At 33.6% G+C, this 26867-nt stretch overlaps 9 protein-coding genes across 9 annotated transcripts; 4 read left to right on the top strand and 5 right to left on the bottom strand.

The window, feature by feature from the left end:
• Positions 1–321: 321 nt before the first annotated feature.
• BX664DRAFT_298784 (uncharacterized protein) lies at positions 322–8694 on the bottom strand. Its single transcript, XM_051542284.1, has 17 exons — positions 7615–8694; positions 7427–7529; positions 6701–7348; positions 6500–6619; positions 6234–6419; positions 5980–6160; positions 5698–5877; positions 5326–5638; positions 4666–5248; positions 4432–4591; positions 3821–4347; positions 3252–3723; positions 2946–3187; positions 2691–2858; positions 2466–2625; positions 1690–2385; positions 322–1578 (listed from the first exon to the last, which is right to left on the bottom strand). The coding sequence occupies exons 1-17, from the start codon at positions 8673–8675 to the stop codon at positions 446–448; spliced, it is 6933 nt and encodes a 2310-aa protein (XP_051398926.1). The 5' UTR covers positions 8676–8694; the 3' UTR covers positions 322–445.
• Positions 8695–9252: 558 nt separating this feature from the next.
• BX664DRAFT_282049 (Metallo-dependent phosphatase) lies at positions 9253–11018 on the top strand. The gene is made up of 7 exons (XM_051541547.1): positions 9253–9370; positions 9438–9594; positions 9696–9827; positions 9932–10162; positions 10253–10429; positions 10513–10799; positions 10863–11018. Exons 2-7 carry the CDS (start codon positions 9534–9536, stop codon positions 10935–10937), a joined length of 963 nt encoding a protein of 320 aa, XP_051398925.1. The 5' UTR covers positions 9253–9370; positions 9438–9533; the 3' UTR covers positions 10938–11018.
• A 231-nt stretch (positions 11019–11249) lies between these two features.
• BX664DRAFT_335355 (uncharacterized protein) lies at positions 11250–13166 on the top strand. Its single transcript, XM_051545883.1, has 4 exons — positions 11250–11494; positions 11564–11833; positions 11925–12833; positions 12889–13166. The coding sequence occupies exons 1-4, from the start codon at positions 11275–11277 to the stop codon at positions 13140–13142; spliced, it is 1653 nt and encodes a 550-aa protein (XP_051398924.1). The 5' UTR covers positions 11250–11274; the 3' UTR covers positions 13143–13166.
• Positions 13167–13823: 657 nt separating this feature from the next.
• BX664DRAFT_350676 (uncharacterized protein) lies at positions 13824–15725 on the top strand (the record flags this gene model as incomplete). The annotated part of the gene is made up of 3 exons (XM_051547635.1): positions 13824–13970; positions 14057–14170; positions 14307–15725. 3 exons carry the CDS (start codon positions 13824–13826, stop codon positions 15723–15725), a joined length of 1680 nt encoding a protein of 559 aa, XP_051398923.1.
• Positions 15726–16920: 1195 nt separating this feature from the next.
• BX664DRAFT_265233 (protein-tyrosine phosphatase-like protein) lies at positions 16921–19860 on the bottom strand (the record flags this gene model as incomplete). The annotated part of the gene is made up of 6 exons (XM_051540855.1): positions 16921–17517; positions 17622–17830; positions 18086–18169; positions 18257–18407; positions 18484–19004; positions 19101–19860. 6 exons carry the CDS (start codon positions 19858–19860, stop codon positions 16921–16923), a joined length of 2322 nt encoding a protein of 773 aa, XP_051398922.1.
• Positions 19861–20641: 781 nt separating this feature from the next.
• BX664DRAFT_315468 (uncharacterized protein) lies at positions 20642–21742 on the bottom strand (the record flags this gene model as incomplete). The annotated part of the gene is made up of 2 exons (XM_051542685.1): positions 20642–21350; positions 21420–21742. 2 exons carry the CDS (start codon positions 21740–21742, stop codon positions 20642–20644), a joined length of 1032 nt encoding a protein of 343 aa, XP_051398921.1.
• Positions 21743–22157: 415 nt separating this feature from the next.
• Positions 22158–23947, bottom strand: BX664DRAFT_350673 (acyl-CoA dehydrogenase/oxidase; the record flags this gene model as incomplete). Its single annotated transcript, XM_051547634.1, has 9 exons — positions 22158–22263; positions 22333–22615; positions 22702–22849; positions 22910–22994; positions 23044–23285; positions 23357–23479; positions 23544–23644; positions 23716–23804; positions 23883–23947. 9 exons carry the CDS (start codon positions 23945–23947, stop codon positions 22158–22160), a joined length of 1242 nt encoding a protein of 413 aa, XP_051398920.1.
• Positions 23948–24445: 498 nt separating this feature from the next.
• BX664DRAFT_335340 (30S ribosomal protein S8) lies at positions 24446–25140 on the bottom strand. Its single transcript, XM_051545882.1, has one exon. It carries the CDS (start codon positions 25075–25077, stop codon positions 24616–24618), a length of 462 nt encoding a protein of 153 aa, XP_051398919.1. The 5' UTR covers positions 25078–25140; the 3' UTR covers positions 24446–24615.
• A 240-nt stretch (positions 25141–25380) lies between these two features.
• On the top strand, positions 25381–26284 carry BX664DRAFT_153833 (uncharacterized protein). Its single transcript, XM_051539908.1, has 4 exons — positions 25381–25468; positions 25616–25942; positions 26017–26112; positions 26174–26284. The coding sequence occupies exons 1-4, from the start codon at positions 25466–25468 to the stop codon at positions 26261–26263; spliced, it is 516 nt and encodes a 171-aa protein (XP_051398918.1). The 5' UTR covers positions 25381–25465; the 3' UTR covers positions 26264–26284.
• Positions 26285–26867: the final 583 nt, after the last annotated feature.

Below are 26867 nucleotides of genomic sequence, written 5' to 3'. Positions count from 1 at the left end.
TAAGAAGATTTGAAAGTCACTAGAAACTAGGAACAATTATGAGAATGTGAATTTTTGAAAAAAAAAGTAAAGATCTATAAGAACTATGGCTTTCCACGTGAAGAAAGGAACATCGTATCCCGCCTATGCTGTATACTCGATACAAGAGCATGGAATCGACATTCTTACTAGAAAAAAAAAAGCCCAATAGTATGATTCCTTTTTTTTTTTTTTTTTTTTTTTTTTTTTTTTGACAAGGTCGCCTATGAAAAAAAAAAAAGAAACATCAAGAACCGTTTTGAAGCTGATTTTTATGAATATGATTATCCAACTTCATATACAAAAACCAATCCTTGGAAAAAAAAAAGGTTTATTCAAAAGAGAAACTTAGTAATAAATAAACTAACGAAAAAAAGATAAAAATAAAATAAAAAACGAAGAATTAGAAAAAAAAAAAACAAACAAACTAAAAAGGAGTTGTCGCTTCCTTGACAACTACACCATGTTGAGGACTTGAGAAAAGAAGAGCAAACTTTTGAATAGTTTTAACCACATCTTGAAGCTTGCCAGTTTCGGAATCACCAATGAGAGCATTACCTTGAGTAACACTGATATAATCAAACACACCAGTCAGATTTGTATATCCATCCTTCCAAAATTCTGTTTTGCCATCCTTCAATTTCGCATACACCTTGACATAAACACCAGGCAAAGGTCGTTCTTCTGCAGATGCCAAGACACGTGCCACACCGTAAGGTTCGGAGACATGAACTGTCAAAGTATGTTGGAAGTGAGTTTGACATTGAGTTTTGCCATGAGCGTGTACTTGTACGAGCACATCACCCACCAATGGAATACCCACAGCATGACGACGTGGTTTCACCTTTGATACGCCTACCCATTCCAATTCATCCGTATCATCCATCATCACCACGTTGTTATTGTCAGATTCTTCTTGTAAATCGATTATTTCCACGTGATTAGCCTTCACCCATCCATAATTCAACATTTTGTTGGCGTTGTTCAAGAAGGGTTGGTTGGAGAACATGGATTCGACATTGATGTTGTAGAATCTTACTTGAATCTGGGTCACATTGGCATGTCGTACAATCACTTGATTATCCTTAATGGTGAAATCAAATACTGGATCGGTTCCTATAGTTGCTTTACTTTGCGTATCGATCATATCGTTTTCTTGTAAATCATTGTTGTTCTCCACTTGAGTAATCAATTTGTCCAGAGAGGTAAAGAGTCGTCGCCAACGTAAAGAGCCACATGATTTATATTTGGCCACTGTCTCCTTGATTGCTAGAATATCCACATTGTCTCCTATTTTCACTCGAGTAGCAAGATAAGCACCAAGGTAATCTGCTTGAATGGCAGCAATATCATTGTCCACTCTGTGTTTGGATAATTCTAGATATTGTTGATAGATTTGTTGCGCTTCGCCAATACGTTCTTGTAAGACCAAATAGATGGAAAGTATCACGTAATCATTCGCTGTTCTATGTGTACTTTGATTCAAATAATCCAAAAATTGATCATACTGATTGTAGAATTCCTTGTTGGCTATTTCTTTTGAACCACCAAGTGAATGCACTGAATGACAATAATTATAAAAGATGAAAATAAAATAAAATAAAATGAGTGTGTCTACGATTTCTTTTCTATTTTTTTTTTTTTTTTTTTTTGTATGTAGTTTTTATTTACCTCTTGCATTTGCTATGGGATAATAGTCAAGTATCTTGAAATGATCATAGTCGAAAGATTTCCATTGAACCAAAGGGGAATCAAATACAATACCAGTGTATTCCAGTAAAAAGGATCGTTCTTGTACCAAGAGATCGGAGATGATGTCGGGAAAGCCATGATAGATACCGTACGCATAGATAGATTTCACATAATATTTGTGACCCTTCAAGAGCGATAGAAGGCAGCGAGCAAATGAATAATGTGTCATACGCCATATGACAAGAGACCAGTCCAAAGAATCAAGTTTATCTACATGATTAGCCACAAAAGCTAACACGTCGTCACCAGTACCCGTACTATTCACTACCGACCATGATGCATAGGCAGATAATGCTGTTTCCGTGTTTCGTTGAAGTTCGCCTTCCATTTCTGTCACTGTCAAGGATAAAGGTTGTGTTTGATTCACTAATGCCATTGTTGTCATGTTATTGTCTTGCTGTTCCAATTGATTCTTTTGTCGCTCGCCAATTGTCACTGCAAAATGATGATAGTTTCCTTGCGTAGGGAAGTAAAATAAGCCCACCACCTCATGCCAAGTTGTATAGGGTTTGATTAATATGTTCTTGGATTGACAATAAGGTGTTTCACCAAGAGGAATAGCACCTGTAGGAATTTGTAATGTCACTTCACAAATAACCGTTTTGGTGGATATATCTAAATATAAAGAAAAATAGTAAACAAAGATGAGATATAGATTGATTTTAAAAAGACTTGGAAGTAAATAAGTCACTTACTACTAATAGCCAAGTGCCATCCATAAACCGTACGTGCTAGAAGTTGAGAGGGTTCCACGATATGTTGATCATCAGCTTCACCATTGTTGTCACTTGTTTTTTCAAAAAAGTGTTGACCAAGCAAAAGGGATGGACTGGCAATTGCGGCTTGAGTACATTCCTTCAAAATATATAATAATTAGTATTATATACTACAGATTTTTGTTGTATTCTTTTTATACTTACTTTCAATGTACGATAAAATACCATCAATGGAGTTGTTGCCGTAATGGTAGTTTTTCCAGTTGCCATATCAGATGCTACTTGATAGTTGATATTGGATTTCATAGGAAGATCACTGATGGCCAAGGCAAAAATCATTTCAGTGATATTAGATGTTGCATAAATAACGTTCTACAAATAAAATAAAATCATGTTAAAAAAAAAGAAAATGTTGTAATACGTATAAGAGCATATCAACATAGATTCACAGATACTTACGCCGGATACAAAAAGATCAAGATTATTTTCCAAATAGTCAATCCAAAATTGATTCGCTTTGATGAGATGAGCATCCTGTCCATAGTATTCTTGTTCCTTCCATTCTGATGTCGATTCCATATATTCATAAGTCTTTCGAGTTTGACGTTGTCTAGCAGCTTTTTCACGGAGGGCTATCATATCAATATCATCATCATCTTCATCCTCGTGTCCTTCACTATTCTCGTTTGTTGGTATATCATCTACATTGAATTTACGAAGTGTTATTCATATAAGTATCTCTTTATATTTCGCATCTCCACTTACCATCAATTTCCAATGAAACATCGACATCATCTTGAGAAGAAGAACTAGCGAATTCATCCATACATTTTGTCGAAAAAAGACGAGTATTTGCTCTGTTTGATAGTGGTGCCTGGCCAAAGCTAGACATAGGGGCAGCTGCAGTTCTTGATGCACCGGATGGAGCAATGGGTCGAGATAGATAGGTGGCTGTTTCAATCGAATGCGCAGAATAGGATACCGCTTCAGTTTGAACAGGAAGAGGAACGGCAAGCGCATTTCCAGCTAATACAGTATCGAAAGGTTGATCGGACAAGGACGGCTCGTAATTGTTTTTGAAGAATTGCAATACCACAGGAAGAGCTTGAGGGAGGCGTTTTGCTAATAATGCTTTTTCTACCACATTCAAGTTTTGGAATAAAGAGAGACTATCGATGTATTTGGTCAAATCCGCATCAATCAAATAATCATCCATAAAGGTTTTATGAATCTTGTTCTACACGTATATAAAAATGGGAAAAAAAAGTCAGTATCTACAGCATCTGCTACTCTTTTTTTTTTTTTTTTTTTTTTTTTTTTTAAATCATGTTTACCTGGATAAAGGGTTTGATGTTCTCTTCAAAATAATCATTATCTTTGTGTTTGATCCATAAGTTTAATTCGTGAGAATTTAGCGATTCATGTGCCTTCAGTTTTTCTTCTTTATCCAACGTAAGCCATTTTCGTAAGATGTCGAATTTTGCCAGTGAAGTTTCTTCGGTAGGGACCAGTAGTTTGAAAACATCCAATAGCATATCTTGACTATCCACAATTTCAGATTCTTGTTGAGCTTGATCTATGATCATAGTGTTCTGAGGATGAACAGAGGAAATCACAGTAATCATTTTGTTTCGAAGATAAGCCGCATTTACATCCAATCCTTGGTCAGTTTGTCGTTGATCGTTAGTTTTCAAGTCCACATCTTTATCAGATAAAACAAGAGTTCGACTAACAGCTTGATCACCAGATACTATCACTGCCTGAATGACGTTGCCTTCACCAAGTTGGTCACGATCGATCGTCACTTCGCCTTGATCATTCACTTGAAGCACAAGAACTGGAGAGCTTTGATTCAAAAAACCTGTTCAAACATATACATATATATATATATATATTTTTTTTTTAGTATCTATGAAACAATTTACATCTAGCTAAAAAGTCTTACCAAAATTGAGATTGGTGCGTTCATATGCATCACGGAACCTGCCGCTACACGGTGCTGAACAGAGTTGTGAACGAATTCTCCCTTGCTGCTCCGACATCTTTTGATATTGTTTGTTGCCTTGATCAGTGGTACGCGTACTCACCGTAGTGGAACCATGTTTCTATGCATGCAAGTAAATGTTAATAATGATCATTCAAAATATACCCATGAAAATCGTTTCCTTCCTTTGATTACCTTTGGATTCACCAATAAGGACGGCTCAGGAAGGGCACTACCAATATACTTGTCCATCTTGGATCGATTGAGAATGTATTGGTATTCCTCGCTGATTTTTCGGCCAGTAAGATAAATGTGATCCAATCCCTTTCGACCCAGTGATTGATAAAGTAGTTGCTTGTTTTGTATATTTTTCTGTTGAGTAGTAAAGAGAGAATCACTCCAAGAAGGTAAAAATGCATTAGAAGTCACAATAGCATAAGCTGAAGAGGATGGTGTCCAGTCTTTCAATCTGAAGGTCAATTGTTCTGTAGATGATTGAACTTTGTCAACGCATAAAGGTCGTTTGATCAGACCATCAGTTGTTTCCCCATAGCTTCGATCTCCTATCATCCAATTTTTCCAATAATTGTTGTCCATTAGTAAAGATGATGACATGGCACCTTTTTTGTCGTCCACAATCTTGACTTCGATTGAATTAACATGTCGCAGATGAGGTCTAGATATATAAAGGCAGTACGATCCTTCAGGTAGGCCATCCACCACAGTGACAGTAGATTCAGAATAACGCAGTTGTTTTGAGACATCAATGATAGGTAAACTAAAGAAATGAATACAGAAAGCATGAGCAAAGATTATCTTTTTATTATATACATATATATATTCTTATCAACTTACCCACGAAATCCAGTTTGGAATAATGTACAAGTAGTATCTTCAGTCACAGGAAAAGGAAGATTGAATTCAGTATTGGCATAAAATTGAATGTTACGAGGTAAGACAGCTTCATCAATTTTTCCAACCGATTCCCAATTGTCGGCAAGCAAATGCCAAGTTTTCCAACCTCGATTCAATGTCACAGTTTCCATATTATCCAAAGGTCCCAGGGTGATAATTCCATTTTCATCTGTTTGCATAGTGATAGTAGTTGAATTGTATGTAAAAACAGGTTTAAATAATATATCGAATGATTGACCCTTGTGAGGTTCACCTAAGTATCATAAAAAAGAAGATTTTCAGTAAACATTTATAAAATCATATTCTTCTTACCATTCTTTCCAATAACATGAATAAAATATCCAGAAGAGGTGGCACGAAGATAAGCAGTATTAATGTCATCTTGATCTGATCTATCACATGTGATTACTTTAGTGACTTGAAGTTGTTTCCATGGTTGATCATGCGACATAGTTTTGACCTGGGCCGATAAAATAAATTTGATTGATGTCACTACAAAATGTTACAAAAAAGAAAAAAGAAAAGTAAGTATAACGTTATTTTGGTATATCTATATATATATATATATATATAAAACTGGCACTAGTAACTTACGTGAGCTGGGAACAGTAAAATCACATTCAATAGGTTTGTTTTTGCTTGCTTTCAGATCATTCTTGGAGATAGAACTCTTGACACCTTTCGAATTTGTAGTTTCCACCTGCAAAGATAACTTTTCCAAAAGTTTCTCCGGAAGAAGTTGATTCTGTATTCTGAGATATGGAGTCACGATGACCTAATTTAAAACAATAAATAATGAGTACCCAAAGAAGTGGAACTATCTTTCAAATTTCTTTTTCTATATTTACCTTTGATTGTTTGGTGGGTATCAAGCTTTCGTAGTTCAAATAAAATGAAGCCTTTAGAGAATACTCTTCTTCTTCATGATAGAATTCGAAGGGTTGACAGTATCCATCCTTTGTAGTCAAAAGAGCTCTAACTTGCTTGCCTTCAGTTGACCGATATGGGATTAGGATATTGCCATATTTATCAGCCTAAAGAATGGAAATAATAATAATAAGGTTTAATATTGACAAATAAATATATAATTATATATATAGATGTACAGATTTACCTCATAGGAATCATTTTCAAACCAGATAGAACAGGAATCAATCAAAGGTTGGTAATTTTCATCTAGTATCAGGAAGAGATGACCAGCAGCTGTATTTTGAACCATATGACGTAAATATCCCTATCAAATAAAAACAAAGGATTAGTTATCCTTTTTTGTTTTACATATAAATCCATGATATCCCATTATTTTCAAACGTACCTTTTGAACAATAGCACGACTTTGATCTTGACCACCAATCAAATCAATCATCCAAGCACCACGACCTTGAAAAACTTCTGGAGCAAGTACAATATCCTTTCCATTTTGAGAAGCACCAAAGATGAACTTTTCATTTATTACGCGGAGAGAAGGTACATCTGTATAATCAATTCGATGTTCATAAATTGGGCAAAGACCATCCACATCTAGCTTGTTCGTATTCTTGATAGTGATATCCTTTGGGTGCAATTTCCAATAGTTGAAGAGATCAATAGGGAACACACGAATAGTCAAACGTGGTATATTCTTGATGGTAACATATAATGATATGGCATCATCTTTGGTGAGTCTGTTAGTACCCTGATGAATAGAAGCAGATCCAAAAGTCAAAGTACTTTTCTCGACCAGATTTTCAAAAGCAGTAGAACCTAATACTTTGGACCAGGAAGTGATATCATCCTTGCCTACCAATCCACTAGTAAGCATCGCTTTGGCTTGCAATGGTTCCAGGAAAGTTTCGAGATCCAAATAAGGGCCAAATATATCTATGGAAGTGAGTTTTTGAGTACTGATCAAGGCTGTCAGATATTCCACAATTATTTGATTTTCTTCATGTTCAGGTATACTGCAATTGCCAAGAATTGGGATCTATCAACACATTTGACGTTAGTACACAAATCATTCGACTGTAACATAATAATAATAATAATAATATAAATTTCTTACCTCAATCCCTTGTGTCTGAGTATATCTTTGGAAAACACTAGTACGACTGGATACAGGAGAATTGGCATCACTGTTCATTTTGACACGAGATTGAGATAAGTAACTATTTGGATAATAATAATAATTTAAAAAGGAAAAAAAAAGAGTTTAGCTGGTTCATGTGATTAATTTGGGATTGAATTACTTACGCCAAAAGTAAAGATTGATCATAGTCACCACGAAGAAGAGTAGATCGTAATCTTTGAAAAGTGATACGTGCTTTCACTAGTCGAAAAGGACCATCAATCAATTTATCAGCAAACTGATCCAGAGCAGACAAATAAGAATCGAAATCATTCTTTGTTTCCAACTCATCCCATCCTTGTAATGGCCGAAGACCAGAAGCCCATTCATTTTCTTGTACATAAATTTGAGGTACCAGTTTTTCCATATATAGAGTAACAAAGGTATCAACTTGAAGGATAGCAGGGAATAAGCATTGTAATTCATTCAATTGATCCAAGGTCAACTTTTTCAAAGAGAACTTGTTGACATTTTCAGTGAGTACGGATCGTGTAGAATTTTCATAGGAACGCCATAGAGAAGTCAAGTAAGAAGCAATAGGGACATCCACTGGCACAGGTTTTGATAAAATAGTTTTAAGTACCAATGATTGTTGTTCATTATTGAGATGAGACCAAAATTTCTGAATGAAAGGCCAAGAATGATCATAAATTTGATTCAATTCATTATTATCGATAAGTTGTTGAATCAGATTATCAGTATCCAATAAGGTTTTGTCCAAAGAAGAAGGGTATGATTTTTTTGTTGTAGTGTCGGAAAGATCATGTGTTGTTTTGTTGTTATCGATAGGTTGTTTTACTAAATTGGAGTCTTTAGGCAATTTGAGGTTCAGTCTAGTGTCCACAAAGTGTTTCGAGTTGGTAGTATTAATGAACCATGTTAATAAGTAAAATCTTGTTTGAATTTCCTCCAATCGTTTCGAGTTGATAACTTGGTTTTTGTACGCATTGAGATGTTTATACATGTCCTTGAGTAATGAGGCTTCCAAATCAGTTGGTGTGCGCGAAGCAGTAGTAGTAGTAGTTTTGTCAAGCGCCGCTGATAATTTCTGCAAAAGAACAAGACCAGTATAGTAGTACCAATCTTCTGTTGTAGCAACAGCGGTTTGAGTAATGACATTTTCACGGGTAGAAGGATCAGTTCCAACTAGAGCCAAAGTTTCTTTCAAGTTTGAAATGACGGGCATAGATAAAAAAATAAAAAGGTGGAAGAAAAGTTAGAAATGGAAAAAAAAACGCGCTCAAAAGTGTTTATGTTTTTATATATTCGAGACGGAGGTTGAAATCTAAATGTGTCGCAGTGAATAGTATAAATATGGCAATGATTGTCTTTATGGAAACACCAGAATATAATAATAATAAAAATTTTTTTTCTATTTTTTTTTTTTCTATTTTATTTTAGTTTTAAAAATTCGCTAGTTTAAGACAATATGGTATATGTTTATATATATATATATTGGAAGGTTAACAAAAGAAAAAAGAAAAGTATAACGTTACACATACATGTTGTTTAGGGATTGTTTGATCTCAGAGAGAGACAGAGAAATGATTCATCAATGGAGAAAGTATGGAATAATAATATGTCAATTATGTTAATGATATAATAATAAATTAAAATACAAATCAATGTATGGGTGTATATGATGAAAGGGAAAAATATGAAAAAATACTTAACTTTTTTTTTTTTCTGGTCATGAGCGGAGAATGAACCAGTTCCTATTTATTATTTTGATTTTTTTTCTTTTTTTTTTTTTTCTTTCTTTTTTTTTTTTCCTCTCTCTCTTAATTCATCATCTCCTTTTCTTCCTGTTAGCCTTGTCTACTTATTCCCATTAACCTTACTATTTAGTCTTTATATACTCTTATTCCAAGTATTCTCTTTGTAAGTTATATAAACTTGGTTATTGTTTTTATTATTTTGATTGTTTTTTTTTATTATATATTTTTAGTTTTATTTTGTTTTGATCTAATCGTTATACTGTATTTTTTTTTTTAATATTCATTTTCAATAGATACTTTTCGTTTAAAACAAAAGACCATTCTCAATGAATAACGATATAACTGAAAACATTGATCTGGACTCTATTATCTCAAGGCTACTGGAAGGTAACTCAACCAGAAACAAGGAGTGAAGAGAAGGGGGAGGGGAAGGTTTATGATCTCAGATCCCATCCTTTTATTGAATTTATCGTTATGAATTCATCTAGTCCGTGGAAGTCGACCAGGAAAACAAGTACAATTATCTGAAGCAGAAATTCGATATCTTTGTGTCAAAGCAAGAGAAATTTTTGTTAGTCAACCTATTTTATTGGATTTGGAAGCTCCTATCAAGATTTGTGGTAAGAAAAAAAAAAAAAACAGGATGTTAAAAGGGGGGGTTTTATAGTAAGTGATTAACTTTTTTTTTTCTTTTATTTTTATTTTTTTTATTTTATTATGATAGGTGATATTCATGGACAATATTATGATCTTTTAAGGCTTTTTGAATATGGTGGATTCCCTCCTGATTCCAATTATCTTTTCTTGGGTGATTATGTAGATCGTGGTAAACAATCACTGGAAACTATTTGTTTATTATTGGCTTACAAGATTAAATTCCCTGTCAACTTTTTTATCTTACGTGGTAATCATGAATGTGCATCTATCAACCGAATTTATGGATTTTATGATGAATGTAAGAAAAAAAAAGAAAAAAAAAGAAAAATAAAATGGAATGGGTCTAATCAGGTGCAATTTATTGATATATATATATATGAATTATTAGGCAAACGACGATATAATATCAAGTTATGGAAAACATTTACAGATTGTTTCAATTGTTTACCTATTGCAGCTATTATCGATGAAAAGATCTTTTGTATGCATGGTGGTCTTTCTCCTGATTTACAAAACATGGAACAAATTCGAAGAGTGATGCGTCCTACAGATGTTCCGGATACTGGTAAAATACGAATAAAAAAAAAAACAAAAACAAAAATACTTTAAACTGAATTCAAATTATTTTTATTTATTCTTATTATTTAGGTTTATTGTGTGATTTATTATGGGCTGATCCTGATAAGGATATTTCTGGATGGAATGAAAACGATCGTGGTGTATCATTTACTTTTGGATCAGATATTGTGAACAAATTCTTACAGAAGCATGATTTGGACTTGATATGTCGTGCACATCAAGTAGTGGAAGATGGTTATGAATTCTTTGCAAAACGACAATTAGTCACTTTATTCTCGGCTCCCAATTACTGTGGCGAATTCGACAATGCTGGTGCTATGATGAGTGTGGATGAATCTTTACTCTGTTCATTCCAGGTAAATACACAAACAAAGAGAAGAAAAGAATAATTTATACTGATTCCCTTTATTATTATATAGATTCTGAAGCCTGCGGAAAAGAGGTCAAAAAATGCTTATAATGGTCGTGGACGAGGAAAGAAGAATGGAAAATGATATAGTTTAGTAGTAGGATAGTGATGATGATGATGATATTTGCATGAATTGTATGAATAAAGAAAAATGATACGTATCTTTATTGAATGATTAGGAACTTAGTGTAGGTGATTTGGAATTAGATATAAACATAAATGATAGTGGAAACGTTATCATATCTGGATGCCAAGTCCACGGTGTGACTGAAAGACCAAGGGAAAACTGCGCATAAAAGTGAACTGAGCTTTTTTTTTCTTTTTCTTTTTCTTTTTTTTTACCCCTCTTTTTTTTTCTTTTCTTTTCTTTCTTCTTCTTCTTCTTCTTCTTTTTTTTTTTTTTTTAAATAGCTCACCATATAATGACAATGCAATCGACATACCCGCAATCTTCTTCTAATATATATTCAATACCAAATACTTTTAGTTTTGGGTTTCCCTTATCTTTCACTCCTGAAGGAAAAAACAATAAGAAACAACCAGTCTCGGCACCCACTTCAATAAAACGTCATCATGTTACGAACAGCCAGGTACGACCTGATAGCATGAAACAAGACTCAACTAATACTACTACTCAAGGAAGTAAGTTAGATCCCTCTTTTTTTTTTGCCTTCCCCATTTTATATTAACTTGTATATATATATTTGATAGGTCAAGTGTTGGACAACTTATCTGAAGATTTACGACAATATGAACTCGTATTAGACTCTTTGGTATCAGCAAATCTGGACAACAATGTGAAAGAAGAAATCAAGCATGTGGATCAATGGTTCAGTTACCTCAGTGAAACAGAAAGAACGGCTACAATATATGCTTTACTTCAACATTCAACACCAGTTCAAATTCGATTTTTTATTACTGTTCTTCAACAACTTGGAAAACAAGACCTCGTTAACCTATCACCGTCCTATCCCGAAAATGGTAAGGTGGCAAGGAAAAAAAAAAAAGAAACGCATGAGAACCTTCTGTCCCTGATGACAATATTCAACTCACACTTATAATTTCAACTTAGATACTCCAAAAATGGATAATTCAACTTCTCATACCGACATTGATCCAATCATCAGCAAAACAAGCAAGAATCGACGATCTTATGCATTTGGTGATATCTCTTCTTTATATCGACATTCTTATTCCCCTTTTATGGATACTGGAACCCGGCCTTTCTCTGATCCTTTTTTTGACAACTCTACTCCTTGTTTGTCTCATATACCCAGCTTGACTGCTGATGGATGGCCTTACCAGTCAACAAGCACGGGACTACGCACGGGGAATCAAGAATCACCACTCTCTTATGAACACGTTGAAGCACCACGACCAAGATCTGCTGATATATCTCCTGAATCATTAGGTGTACCACCAACCATACTTCCAATCAACAATAACAAGAATAATAATAATGAAAATATTCGTCATTCAACATCACAGATGACATTTTTGACTCCCTCAGAAAGAACGTCATGGCATGATTTACCATCACCAACCACTAGGAAATTCTCTGAGAGTTTATTTCAACCGCTTGATTCTAACGACAAGAACATATTAAAAACAACAACAACAAATCAAATCAATTCAAGTCTCGACAGTATTGATTCTTTGACCAACAAAGTGAATCATTGGTCATTCTATTCTCCTCCAAAACAAAATGCAGGCATTCTATCTGGTGATATTCACGGTTTTGGACGACGTTCTCAATATAGCAACAGTAACCCTGGATTATCTGATTTACAATCATCAGTATATCATGGCTCTTCTGGACCAACTGTCAACAAAACTAAAGGACATCATACCCAATCTGATATGAATCGGAACAGTAACTATACTTATTCAACGAAAATACAACGTAATAGTAGCAGCAAAACAACATCTCATCAAAAAGAACGACATTCTTTTGAAGAAGTGGATATGAATATAGTGCAAGGTAAATATATATATATATCTATAAAACAAAATACTGAATGATGATTTGAATATAGATATTCCGGCTTGGCTCAAGAGTGTTCGATTACATAAATATACACCAATATTTGAATCAATGTCATGGCAACAGATGATATTATTGACAGATGATCAGCTACTCGAAAAAAAAGTGATGGCTCTAGGAGCAAGAAGAAAATTACTCAAGTTGTTTGATCAGATAAAACAGCATTGTGATAAGAAGGTAAAAACATCCATTCTATTTATTTACAAAAGTAACTTACAAATCTTTTTTTTTTTTTTTGGTCTATAATAGGGTATCAAATATGAATAAACAAAATTATTATGTAGTTATTGTATATTACACTTATTCAATAAAACCATATTATGCGATTTAAAATGTTAAAACAGGAAATACGTGTAACACATCTTAAATATCATAGTCTCGGTCATATAAAATAGAAAAAGGGAGAATGATTCCAAAGAGCACATACCATCAACATTGTGTGACATTAATTCATATGAAGGAGCACATAATAGGGATAATGATGAGATATTGTCATTATAAAGATAAAAGTATTGATTCTTTTCTTTTTTTTTTTTAACGAGTTAATAATAAGATGAATCCGTTTTTTTTTTATTAGAGAAAATCTTTTCTTTTTTTTTTTTTTTTTTTTGCATAGGAAATGATATCAATCCAGTCAAAAATAAAAAAGTTTCCCCCCGAGTTTCTCCGTAGAGGTTCAATGGGTCATTCAATGTCCGGTTTTCCTTTTTTTTTTGTGGATGATTTTTTCTTTTGTTTTTTTTGTTTTCTTTTCATTTCTCTCGCTTATAAATAACTTGTTTGATATTTATCCCAAAATAATAATAATAAAAAAAAAAGAACTTTGAAAAAAAAAAGAAACAACTTGGTTTGTCTTCTTAATTTCTTTTCTTTTTTTTTTTTGTCAACAAACGATCAAACGTCTTATATTATCGATAAAAACAAGTTATGGCTTTCCGATTTAATTGGCCTGAATTCGATATTGAATTCTATGATGAAGCAAAGGCTCAATTAGAAACTGCTCTGAATAAAGGCAACAAACCAAAAAATATAGTAGATCATATAACTGTCAAAGAATTACATATGGGTACTCAAGTAAGTTATTAAATATATATTATTATAAATATATTTAGTATTCATATCTTTTTTTTTTTTTATTTTCCCTTTTTTTTTAAAAATAGCCTCCCGAACTGGAAATATTAGAAATTGGTGAACTTACAACTGACAAGTTTCGTGGAATATTTAAACTTACTTATGCTGGTGATGCTTACATTGTCCTTCAAACCAAAGTTCAGGTAAAAAAAAAAAAAAAAAAAAAAAAAAAAGAAAAGAAAAGAAAAGAAAAGAAAAGAAAAGAAAAGAAAAGGTTTTATATTTCTTTTATATATATTCATTCCATTTTATTATTATTATTATTATTATGTTACTTAGGCAAATCCAATGCATGCGAAACAATCAGCTCTTCCTCGACATACACGACCTAATATTCTAGCAGCCGACCATCCATTAGTTGTTCCAATGTTACTTCGTATCAGCGACTTGAAACTACGAGGTATTGTAGTACTTGTAGTATCTAAAACAAAAGGGATCACCTTGGTATTCAAAAACGACCCATTGGAAAACATCTTGATTAGCTCCACTTTTGATAGTGTCACCAGTGTACGCAACTTTTTACAACGGGAAATTGAAAAACAACTACGCAATCTATTTCAAGAAGATTTACCTGTCATGATTCACAATCTCAGTTTACGACATATTCAAAGTGAACAAGAAAAGGCAAAGAAACAACAGCAAGAAGCTAGACTCAAAGCACAACAGTTACGGAAACTCGAACGGAAGAAACGAAACGGTAATATAGTATCTCCACCCATGTCTGTAGTATCGGATCCTGGTTTACAGCGTCAACAACGCCAAAGACCAATGTCATCTTCACCCTCAAGAGTAGGTTCATCTATCTTTCCTCAACATCCTTCATTATTGGCCAATTTTGAAAGTGCATCCATGCCAGATTTCTCACCTAGTGTGTCATCAGCATCCCATCTTTATCAACAACGACAACAAGAAGAAGAACGGAATATCACTCCTTCAGTCCATCTCTCTGATATCTCATTTCCTTTTATCGAAGATCCATCCTCTTTTTTGGACAACGCAAGATTTGCTACTTTTTATCGACCTGGCTCTGGAGTCTATAGTTCGTTTAGCGATCTTTATCATAACAATATGGACCAACAATCTCTTTCTTCGTGTATGAAATCAACTTTACCGAGTGGTTCAAGTTATTATCCATCCTCAAAAACGCCGGTTACAGCCGCCAACTTGTCTACTTTAGATCTTCTTTATCATCATCGACAATCACATCCACCCGATGCTTCAGTAGCGCCAAAAACCATTCCTGATGTTTTTAGTGATGACGATGGAGAAAATGGATTTTATTATGATGACGATGAAGATGACAAACATCAACACTTATTCTCTCCAACTACATCATCTTCAGCCGTTGCAACGTCACCTTCTATTTATGATATGTATGCTGATGATGTAGATGCTCCTTGGTATGTGAAGGAAGGATTAGGATTACCGTCAGCTGAAGAAAGTTCAACACAACAACAACAATTGATTCTCCCTAGTGATCAACCCATTCTTCTTGATCCGTTTGAAAATGCTGGTGCTGCTAAACTGGCTCAATTATCGAAAATTCACCATACTATTTCGCCTTTCACTCATACCATTGATCATGTGACATATCGAAGTCTTCCACACGCTGTCAAACCCACCATTCGACCTAAGCATAAGAAGATTCCCAAGCGGCGGATTATTCGTTTGAATTTGTCTGGTGTTTCCTCAGATTAGATTTATTTATCTCATTGTTTGTATTGTTAGTTTATTGATATTCGTTTTACTTTTTCTTCTTCTTCTTCTTTATTGTACATTTTTCTTTTATATACTCATATCCTCATATCCCCCTTTATTATTACTCATTCACTCATTTTTTTTTTTTTTTGAAAGATCCATTTCATATTTTTTTTTTATCCCTGTCTTCATTTTCTCTCTCTCTCCTTCGAAAGGAACAAACAATAAATAAAACTGTAGACGCATATTCCTCCTCTGATGGGATAATATCTGATGATATGGTGACGCAATGATGTTGTGATGATAGAGTGATGGTATGACGGTGTATGACGATGATACATACGATGGATGGCTGAGAAATGGTTTTGTCTCATCAATATGTTCCTAAAATGAATTCATTCAATGCCCACCATTCTATATCTTACCCTCTTAATGGGTTCCTTTAAGCATGACTCTCAACGCGTTTTTTGAGGTCATCACATTTTCTTTCCCACAGATATGATATCATGATTAATCATTTCCCAAAAAAAAAAAAGATGATCTAAATATGCGTCCTTGTGTAAATAGTCATGACAATCTTCTTTTCCCTTCAAAAAAAAAAAAAAAAAAAGAAAAAGAATAAAAAACGTTTTTATATAAAAAATAAATGATTTTTTTTTTTAAATGGAGATGGTAGATATACAGAAAAAGAATAGATTGTTTGCCCCACATCTACTTTTTTATAGAGGGAAAACTATGTCTATTTTTGGATCGCCATAATGCAACGTAATAAAAGGTAGACATGAAGACGCATGACTTTACATGATGTTAAATAAAGAAGGGAGGAATCTGACGTTTCGTGTTACCATAAAAAAACAAACTATTATTTGAAAATGACCTAAGAGTCTGGTTGTCATGGAAGTTGGATTGAATTTTCTTTTTTATTTGTATTCCTAAAAAAGTAAACAAAGTAAAAGGAATATATGCGTACGTGTGAATGAGAGGAAAATAATATGTAAAAATTGAATATAAATAAATAATGAAAGAAACAAGTAAACATGAATAATATAATATAAGAGTGGGAAAAGAGCGCGAAAGACTAAACAAGAGGGGGTAACAATGAAGTATATTGATTAAGAAAAAAAAAAAAAACGAAACGATACAGAAAAACAAATGGACAACGAGTAAAAAATATAATAATAATAACAATAACAATCTAAAATTCCATACTATCTTGATCTTGTCGGCCATAACCTAGATACCACCACCAGACTACTTCATAACAGAATACAAATTGGCGTAAAGTTTGCACCATCGACAATCGTTGTTCTCTAAACATAGAGATGATTTCCCATAACGCATCTGTATCTTGTAATTGCCCATTATCCTTATTACTATTTTCTTTGTTGTTGGTATCGGAGAGTGTCAATCTGCGTAATACTGTATCAATGGCGCAAAAAGCTCCTGATCGTCCACATCCTGCTGAGCAATGAATCACCATGGGTCCAATAATTTCGTTGGCTGATGCTGATTCGTATTGTCGTTGTGCTTTATCAGCTAATTGTACCAAGTTTAAAGTACCCAACGGATTGTCTGGTACACCATAATCCATCCATCCAGTATAGTGTAATTGTGTGATTCTTCTTGTTGGTTGATTAAGTTTTTCTATAGTGAATTCTCGTTCAAAAATTACGTCTTCTTTCCAATCTGATGTTGCCATGTCGTGTACTTTTTCTCCAATCAATGTGAGTCGTGTAGGTCCATATTGGATAGACTGATTTACTTCTGAAGGCCAATACCGATGACATTTGATCTAAAAAAAAAAAAAAAAAAAAAAAAAAAAAAACCATCAATCCTAAATACTTCTTTTATATAAAGAAAAATAGAATAATCCTTTTTTTTTTTTTTGGAAATTACCTTATTCATCTCTTCTTCTTTTGTCAACATTACTACCACCCTAGAATTTTGTTCCCATACAACTTGCCAGAAATCATCAAAAGTAGAAGGTAAAGGACCTTGAGTGGATATATATCGTCGATAAGGTTGTTGATACCATTGTGACGATTTCATAAATTTGAGACAGGTAGGATTGACTTGACATGATGATAAAGGTGAATTGGTTGCTCCTGATGGAGATGCTGATGGTGAAGATGATGGTGATGCTGGTGTAGTTGATAATGCATTTATAATAGGAGAAGAAGTTGATGATGAAGAGAATGTAGATACAGATGACAATGGTGATGGCATTGTTAGCTTGGGACAAGATGAAGAATTTGATGTTGACGACGTATTGGTAGAAGCCATACGAATATCAAGATTGGTACTGTTATTGTTGTTAAGTTGAGTAGGAGTATAAGCAGAACGAGAAGGAGTTGAAGTACTTTGATGATGGTATTGAATAAAACTAGCATTGATGTATCCTGTCGATCCACTGGGGGTATCATGTATCTTGACACGTGTATATTCTATTGTATTATATATATATATATAATAAGGGTTAATGACATCATCAACAGAATACTAATAAATAAATAAATAAATAAATATATTACCAAAAGGCCAAATATTGGTGTATCGATTCAAAGCTCCCATTTCAATTCCGGCGACAATACTGAGGGGGTAGTCCAGAGGTTCAGTGTTGGTATCTTTTGAATGAAAATGCATGATGTTCTGTAATCGTCGTTGTTCAGTTCTTTCCAGTTTCTATATATACATATATGTATGTAAAGATAAGTCAAGGATATAATATATGTACTATGTATGTTTATAATAAATTTACCTCATATAGTCTAGCCAGGGAAATTGTACTCATTTCCAATGTAGAGTCATCCACCATCGCTTTTTGTAACCACCTAGGAGCCTTGAAGATAGTTTTCCCTTGATTATTCTTTTCCAGAGTAGCACCAGCAACGGTTCGAGGCATTGGACTTAGACCATCCATTTCGATCACCAATGAACGATCATCAGGATGTAATACAGAATGACAATGAGTGGGTAAACGAATAGGAAATCGCTCCTTAATAGGACCATGAGATAATTCCATATTTTGACGAATATTGGAGAAAAAAGGATTAAAAGCTTGATTTTCAAAATGAGGCATAGGAGCAGTATAAGGACCAAGACTGATAGGTGCTGCTGATGATGGAGGTAATGAACCAAGATGTAAAGAAGGTGTTTTTGTTCCATTGACAGCCTTGTTGCGTAAAAAAGGTAATGAATTGGAAGTATGATTTTGGGTTGAAGATGACGGTGTAACAATACAATGCTCAGAATATACAGATAGGAAGGCATCGAAACCACCTTTTTTTTTTAATAAAACCAAAATAAATAATTGAAGAAAAAAAAAGTTAAAACGTAAATCTTATATATATATATATATATTAATGAATGAATTACCTTGAAGATAAAATAAAGAACCATTGAAACCAGCAAGAATCATTTTATTGGCTAGGTACGAAGTTGCACATTGGTCTTGGGCTACCGTAGAAGATTGATCATAAAATACAATAACATCATATGAAGACCATTGTTTCAGACGATGACGATCTGCTTCGACAATAGCTTCGTATACCTTTTCCATGGTGAAAGTCGGTCGTTTCAAAATGGTATTTGGCACAGATACATTGATAGCTTGTTTGATACGAGCATGTGAGAATTGAACAAAAGACCGAACGTCCAAGACAAGTGTTGATGGTTGTTTTTGATTAACCAAATAATCCGCCAGTTGTTTGGGTGTTATAGGTGTGAGCCCCGATAATTGTTGTTGTTGTTGCTGTTGCTGCTGCTGCTGCTGTTGTTGTTGTTGTTGTTTAGCTGCTCTTCTTCGGTCAGCAATAGAACCTCCAGTTGCAAAAGATACTACAGGTTTTCTTTCCAAAGAAGGAGTAAATACAGTTGGTTGAGTTGAATGACGTTGATGAATAGCGTTTAAAAAATCTTGGTGTAGCATTGGACTTATGGGTGCAGTAAAGTAAGGAGTTGTACTACCGCTTGTACCGTCATTGTTATCATCATTATTATTATTATTGTTATTGTTGTTTCCATTTGGAGTGTTGGATGAGTTTGTCGTCAATATTGAGTTCGGTACTGTCAAGGGTGTAAAATAGGTATCATTGCCTTGACGTCGTTGAGGAGGTGATTCAAACGCAATACTCATTATGACCGAATAGAGTAATGTTCGTTAAATGATATATGACGTATGACCTATAGAAAGGGGAGACAAATAGTAAATAAAAAAAAAAAAAAGAGTTAGAAGAATAGAGGAAAAGAAAAGAAAAAAAAGAAGGAGGTGATTTTTTTTTTTTTTGGAGATTGTGACTATTACGAAAAAAAGAATGGCGGGGCGAGACTCTTTGCAGAGAATCTAAAAATGTCGTCATAATTTCCATATTCGTTTATAGTGAAAAGTCAGATTGTCACTCAAACTCTCTTTATTTGTTGCGATGGGGATTTTTTTTTTAGGCATGATCATTCACTAGTTATTTTTATTTTTTTATTGAATTAAATCAATGATTCCTTTTTTTTTTAAATCATCATCGTACGTGACAATTCATTCCCCCCCTTTATTATATATTAAAGATTTTTACAATAATATAAAATACAGAACGGAGAGTCAATTTCAATGCAGAAAATTCAAAGAGTACTACCAATGCAAATCGGAATGGTTTTATCCGTTTACATCATGAAGCGTGGAGAAACAAAAATGAGCACGTGGCAAGACAGAGTACAACAAAAAGACTATTTTTTTTTTTATATATATATTTTATTTAATTTGTTTGATCATTGTAAAACCCTCCAAAAAGAAAAAAAATGAATAAAAAGACTAAGCTAAAAAAAAAGAAAACAATCATAAACTTTGAGTGAGATAAAAAAAGTAAAAAGACTAAATCAAGTAATAATAAATGATTGGAGGTGAGTCAAAAAAAAAAAAAAAAAACCTAGCGGAGACTATCAAAGTTGCCACGATTTTGTTCAAAATAAGAGCGAATATCTTGAGGATCACGACCCAAAATTTGCTTCAAATCATCAGTATGAATATCCATCCGACCTTGATTAGCTAATTCCCAGATTTCAAGTAAAGTTTCAATACAATCATCATTCATGTAACGACCAAGAGGAAACGTATAAGGCTTGTCTTGACGACCAATGGTATGATCAGATTTGGGTCTTTCCTTAAATCGTTTATCATTACGCATTTGTTCAAGGTACTTGCGAATTTCATCTCGACCTACTTGTTCATACTTGATTTCTTCAGCTTCATGCACCAATCCTTGACTGATTTGACGAACTAATTCTTCCATGGAGAGAACTTGTCGGGGAGTAAATTGATAGAGTTCTTTCCGATTTCTACCATAAAAGAGACCTTGTTGTTGATTTTCCTTGGCCAACTTGAAAATAGCTTCTACTACATCATTCAAATCCACTGGTGACCACTTTTGATCCTTCTTGATAGGTAAACGTAAGACACGATGACTTTCAAGTAAAGGTGCCATCAAATAAAAGAGTTGATTAGGAGCAGACAAACGTACAATCGACCATTGTTCTTGATTTCCCATGATTTCCTTGATCTTTTGTTCCAAGTGACGATATTGAAGAAGATTTTTGAATTTTTCACTTTCATTTTGATCTACATGATCAACTCCAACACTAATTTATATTAAAAAAAGAGAGAAATGAGAATGGACAATAAAAAAAAAAAAAAAAAAAAAAACTTACAGAGACATCATGCATAAATGGTGGACATTTTCATTCTTAGCAGCCTTCATGACATTTTCAGCTTGTTGAATACGATGAGAATCATGTTCAGGAATCAATATACCAGCCTTGACATTTTTGAAACAATCACGAACTTGGTCTTCACGATTATAATCCACTTGACGGATTTCACCACCCATCTTGGCTAATTCTTCCAAACCTTCCTTGTTACGACACAAAAGACGGAGAGAACCATGTTGTTGTTCCTTCAAAAAATAAAAAGCCAGGGCATAACCAACGAGAGAATCGACATTGGTAATAACACAAAGTTGTTGAGAAGACATATTGAAAAAAGATATAATAGAGAGAATAGTTTATGAGTACAATAGTGATGATTCAAATCCTTCTTTCTTTTATATACTTATCTTCCACTTTTTTTTTCACACAGTCTTGAACCAGATTCTAACTTGGTTATAATAGATATTTTCTTCTTGTTATTCATACTATATATTCCGTGAGAAAAGTGGTCAGTAAAAATAATAAACATACGTATTCCCATTCACCTTTTTTTATTACATACCATTCTCCCTACTATCCTATATCATTCAACCACATCATCATCATCATCGCCACTAATACCACCTTTCTTCATTATCCATGTATTCTTTTATTGATTTGATTCTAATAAATCCAAAAAAAAAGGTGGAAGGTACTAAACTAAAAAGAAAATGATCAAGTATCACACAAGTTGTTGGTATTCTATTTGTATTGTTGAGAAAGAATTTTGCCAATGGTTTCAAGTTGGATGTTGCTAGTTCCTTCATAGATTGCCCCAATTTTTGCGTCCCTGTAAAACTTTTCAACACTAAAAAAAGAAGATATCATCAATTAACAACAAATAAAGGAATAAAAACTTGTCATATTCTTGACTTACCCAGTTTCACGCACAAAACCATTACCACCCATCCATTCAACAGCATAACTAGCTGCCATTTCAGCCACACGACTTGCTTTTAACTTGCACATTGCTGCTTGCATTACAAAAGGTTGTCCTTCTTCTTGAAGTCTTGCGGCATTGTAAGTCAATAATCTGGCGGCTTCGATTTCTACAGCTACTTGAGCAAATTGATGTTGCATGGCTTGGAAACTAGCGATAGGTTTACCGAATTGTTTGCGTTCTTGAGCATAAGTAACAGCAATATCAAATGCTCCTTGAGCTAGTCCAACCATCTAAAAAAATAGTAAAAAAAAAAAATATAAATATTTAATATAGATCTTTTTTTTTTGATGTATTTTGTTCTACTTTCCTGTGCTGCAATTCCACAACGTCCTTCGTTCAAACTTTCAATGGCATATTTGTAACCTTGTCCTACTTTCCCAAGTACATTTTCTTTTGGTACCTTGACATTATCCAAATTGATCACACAGGTTGATGATGAACGGATTCCAAGCTAGATATAAAAAAAAATAATAATAATTAGTATCTGTTTTACTATTATTAGTTCTGTTACCTTCTTTTCCTTCTTGGCAATTTCAACACCCCATTCTTTTTCTACCACAAATGCTGTGATACCCTTGTAACCTTTAGAGCGATCCCTAATAATATCAATTAACATAAAAAAAAACATATCACTGTATCACTTACACAGTGGCAAAAACGACAAAGATTTCAGCTTCTCCAGAATTGGTAATAAACATTTTACTTCCATTCAATAAATAGTGATCACCCTTGTCTTCAGCTTTTGTTTCTAATGCAAATGCATCACTACCAGAAGTAGCTTCAGTAATGCAGAAACTACCGATCGTATTTGTTGCTAGTTTTGGAAGGTACTTTTGTTTCAGAGCATCATCACCAAACTTGCGAATGACCGTGTTAGTCACCGTGTTCTATCACCAAAAAAAAATAAAAAAATAGTACTATGATGATGAATATATAAATGATTAAAAATTTATCTTACATGAACATCACATAAAGCAGCAACAGAAGGATCCACCTTGGCTAATTCTTCAATTGCAATAAGAGCACTTGTAAAAGAACATCCAGCACCACCAAGTTCTTCAGGTGTTTCTAATCCCATAAGCTATTAATATAGTTAGTATCACATCTATCTTAATTGATATATATATATATATATATATTCTTACCCCATTTTCAAACATAGCATCAATAAGTCCTTTATCCATTTTTTCTACTTCGTCCATATCTTGAACTTTTGGTAAAACTTGTTCGCGTGCAAATCTAGATACTGACAAAATAATAATAATAAAAAAAAGAATATTAGTAATGTAGTAAAACCTTTTTAATTCAAACTTTTACCCATATCTTTCAACATCATTTCTTCTTCAGTTAAGTTATAAAGAGAAGTAGGTGAAGAACAAACGAAAGGTCTGGCGTTTGCATAATAACTAAGAAAATAAAAAAAAAAAGAGAATGAATATAAAATTTTTTTTCTTCTTTCTTATTATATTCAATCCATAAATTACCGTTTTGCTAATAAGCCAGTGGCAGAGGAAAGACGAAAAGATGGTTTTAATAGAGAGCGTAGCATGATGTTAGTAAAAAAAAAAAAAAAAAGGTGAAATTAGAAAGAGAAGAAGAAGGATGTACCTCTTTTTTCTACTTTCATTCTTTTTCAATTGGCGATTTTTCTCACGGGTTATTCAATTTGGACCGAGGTTTGGCAATTTCCTTCTTTGGCATTGTTCTCCCCACCACAGAAATATATATTCTGATTTTAATAGATGATTTCTGAGCAATTACTAATACTTGATCTTTTATCATTATAGTGACCATCATCTATTCTATTGCATAATGTGAATCATTATCATAAAAAAGATCAACATATGAATTTACCTGAGGGTCATCATATTATGTACCACATATCTTCATACCTTGGGCAAGTACCTTTGTGAACTTCTATAACACGAACATACGATCTACATAATATTGTATTTTCTATCATCCATCTTTCAATATGATATAAGACCTATTATTACATTATGTCCATACAATTGTTAAAATATACATCATGATTTCTTAAAAAAAAAAAGAGAAGAAAACTCCATTGGAGCTTTAGAGCGTTTATTACTAGAGAATATATAAATAAAGCATGATAAACGAGACTATAAATGATTTCTATGATACAAGACTAACAAAAAAAATATAAATGTAAAATGAAGAAAGTAGAGGGAAAAAAGGGAATAAGTTGAAGATTTTCTAGTTGACACGACACAGGATTTCACCACCAACGTTCTTTTCAATAGCTTCTTGTAAATCCATAACACCACGGTTGGTATTCATAATAGCAATTTCTCCAGGTTGTAAAGGTGAGATGAATTTGGCACGACGACCACTGGCAAGATTCTTCATTTCATTGACGGTATAAGTGACTTTTTTGGATGGTTTACTGACAACAGACATAGCATTGAGAGCAGGTTGGTTTTCCTTGTATTTGAGTTGTAACCATAAACGACGTGTGGCAATATTACTGGGTGTAGTAGGTGTGAAGGTAGCATCTGGAGCCAAATGATTACCTCTAGTAACAGAGGTTAAGAATCCTTCCTTGTATAAAATATTGGTAATAGCAAGATTCATTTTCGTTTCGGGTACAGCCATTGTTTGTAATCGTGCTCGAAAACCATTTTGAATACGTGCACAAAGATCATGAATTCGAGGCATGTTGATTGTTTGTTGTTATTGCTAAAACTACAAAAAAAGAAGAAAAAAAAAAGAAAAAGAAAAAGAAAAAAAAGAAATAGAAAGGGTTAAAACTTCGTAGTTGTCAACGCCAGGAGGGAAAAAAAAATGTAGGGCCAAATTAAGAGTGACTCGCTTCAGCCACCGACGGGTGCTTGACACACAAGCTTTTTTTTTCTTTTGGTAGCCTTTTTTTTTTTTGTGTCCTTCTATTTTTTTTTTTTCAACCGCAGAAAGCTTTTCTGTTCTTTCTTTTCCTTTCTCATTAACCTTTTCTTTTCTTTTTTTTTTTTTTTTACCTTTCACCTCAACTTACTCTTATTTTCGACTTTCCTCACTTAAGTGCGGAATCAAAACAATATAGTTCAACATGGTAAAGACTTTGTATATATAAAAGAAAAACACAAGGATTTTTTATATGGATTATTATTCAAATAGTTCATCGCGTCATCAAAATATACGAATACATTCAATATTATTGATTAAATACTAACGATTGCTTTCTTGTTTTTTTTTATAGTCGAAAAGTTCAAAAATGGCGAATATCATCAACTACCGACTTCGGGTAACGTTATCGGATTCACGGGTGTTGACTGGACAAATGTTGGCATTCGACAAACATATGAATCTGGTATTGGCAGATTGTGAAGAATTCCGTAAAGTGAAAGCCAAAGGCAAAAAGAACGATACAAAGGAACAAAAGGAACAAAGTATGAAACGAACTTTGGGTCTTGTTATTTTACGTGGTGAAACGATTATTAGCATTAGTATCGACGGTCCTCCACCTCCATCAGCCGATGATGCTAGAAGTAGAATGACTATGATGGGTGGTCCTGGTATGGGTAGAGTAAGTATATACGAAAAAATGAAAGTGTTTTATATAAAATGGTTAATTTTTTTTTTTTTTTTGAATTTATTTAGCCTGCTGGACGTGGATTACCAGCTGCTCCTCCTCCAGGTGTTCCTATGGCTGGTTTATCAGGACCTGTACGTGGTGTTGGTGGGCCTGCTCCTGGTGTAAGTGAATTCATGATCAATTAATATGATCTGTTTTAACTAATTCTTTATATACATATAGATGATGGCTCCTAGACCTGGTTTTGGTGCACCTCCTATGCCTTATGGACGACCTCCTATGCCTGGTGGTCCTGGTGCTGTAAGTGATTGATACTTTAAATGATAAAGTGGGTTGATCTTTTTTTTTTTAATCGTTTTTATTTTGTTTCTAATAGCCTCCTCCTGGATTCAGACCTGGTCCTCCACAAAACTTTAGACCTCCACCTCCTGGATTCCGTCCTCCTCCTCCTGGCATGGTAAGATCTTAACAACCATCATGATATTCATTAATACATACTAATAATAATACTTTTTTTTTTCTATAGCCACCACAAGGTTTCCCTCCTGCTGGACGTGGTTTCAATCGACCTCCCCCTCCCCCTCCAGGTTACGGTAGACCTCCTCCTCAATAAACCATATCAACAAACTCTCTTCGCAATTCATTCCCATCTTTTGATATAGCTTTTCTTTCTCTTTTCTTCCGTGTTTTTTTTTTCTTTTTCTTATTTTATCTGTTCAGATTTTATATATTGTCATCCTGTCTTCTTTTTTTTTTTTATTATTACTATTTTTTTTGACTGTTATTACTGCTTTTGAACAAATAAAGAAAATATCAACTTTCTCTTCATATGTCTTATTATTGGATCCTTCAAATGAAAATTTTTGTAATTTTTTTTTGTGTGCGGCATTTAGATATAGAAGGTACTGATTTTGTT

This window comes from Halteromyces radiatus, assembly GCF_025201355.1.
Source record: "Halteromyces radiatus strain CBS 162.75 chromosome Unknown BX664scaffold_5, whole genome shotgun sequence".
Classification (NCBI taxonomy): Eukaryota; Fungi; Mucoromycota; class Mucoromycetes; order Mucorales; family Cunninghamellaceae; genus Halteromyces; species Halteromyces radiatus.
The sequence above is the reverse complement of the archived record's forward strand: the minus strand, read 5'-3'. Positions and strand labels throughout refer to the sequence as shown.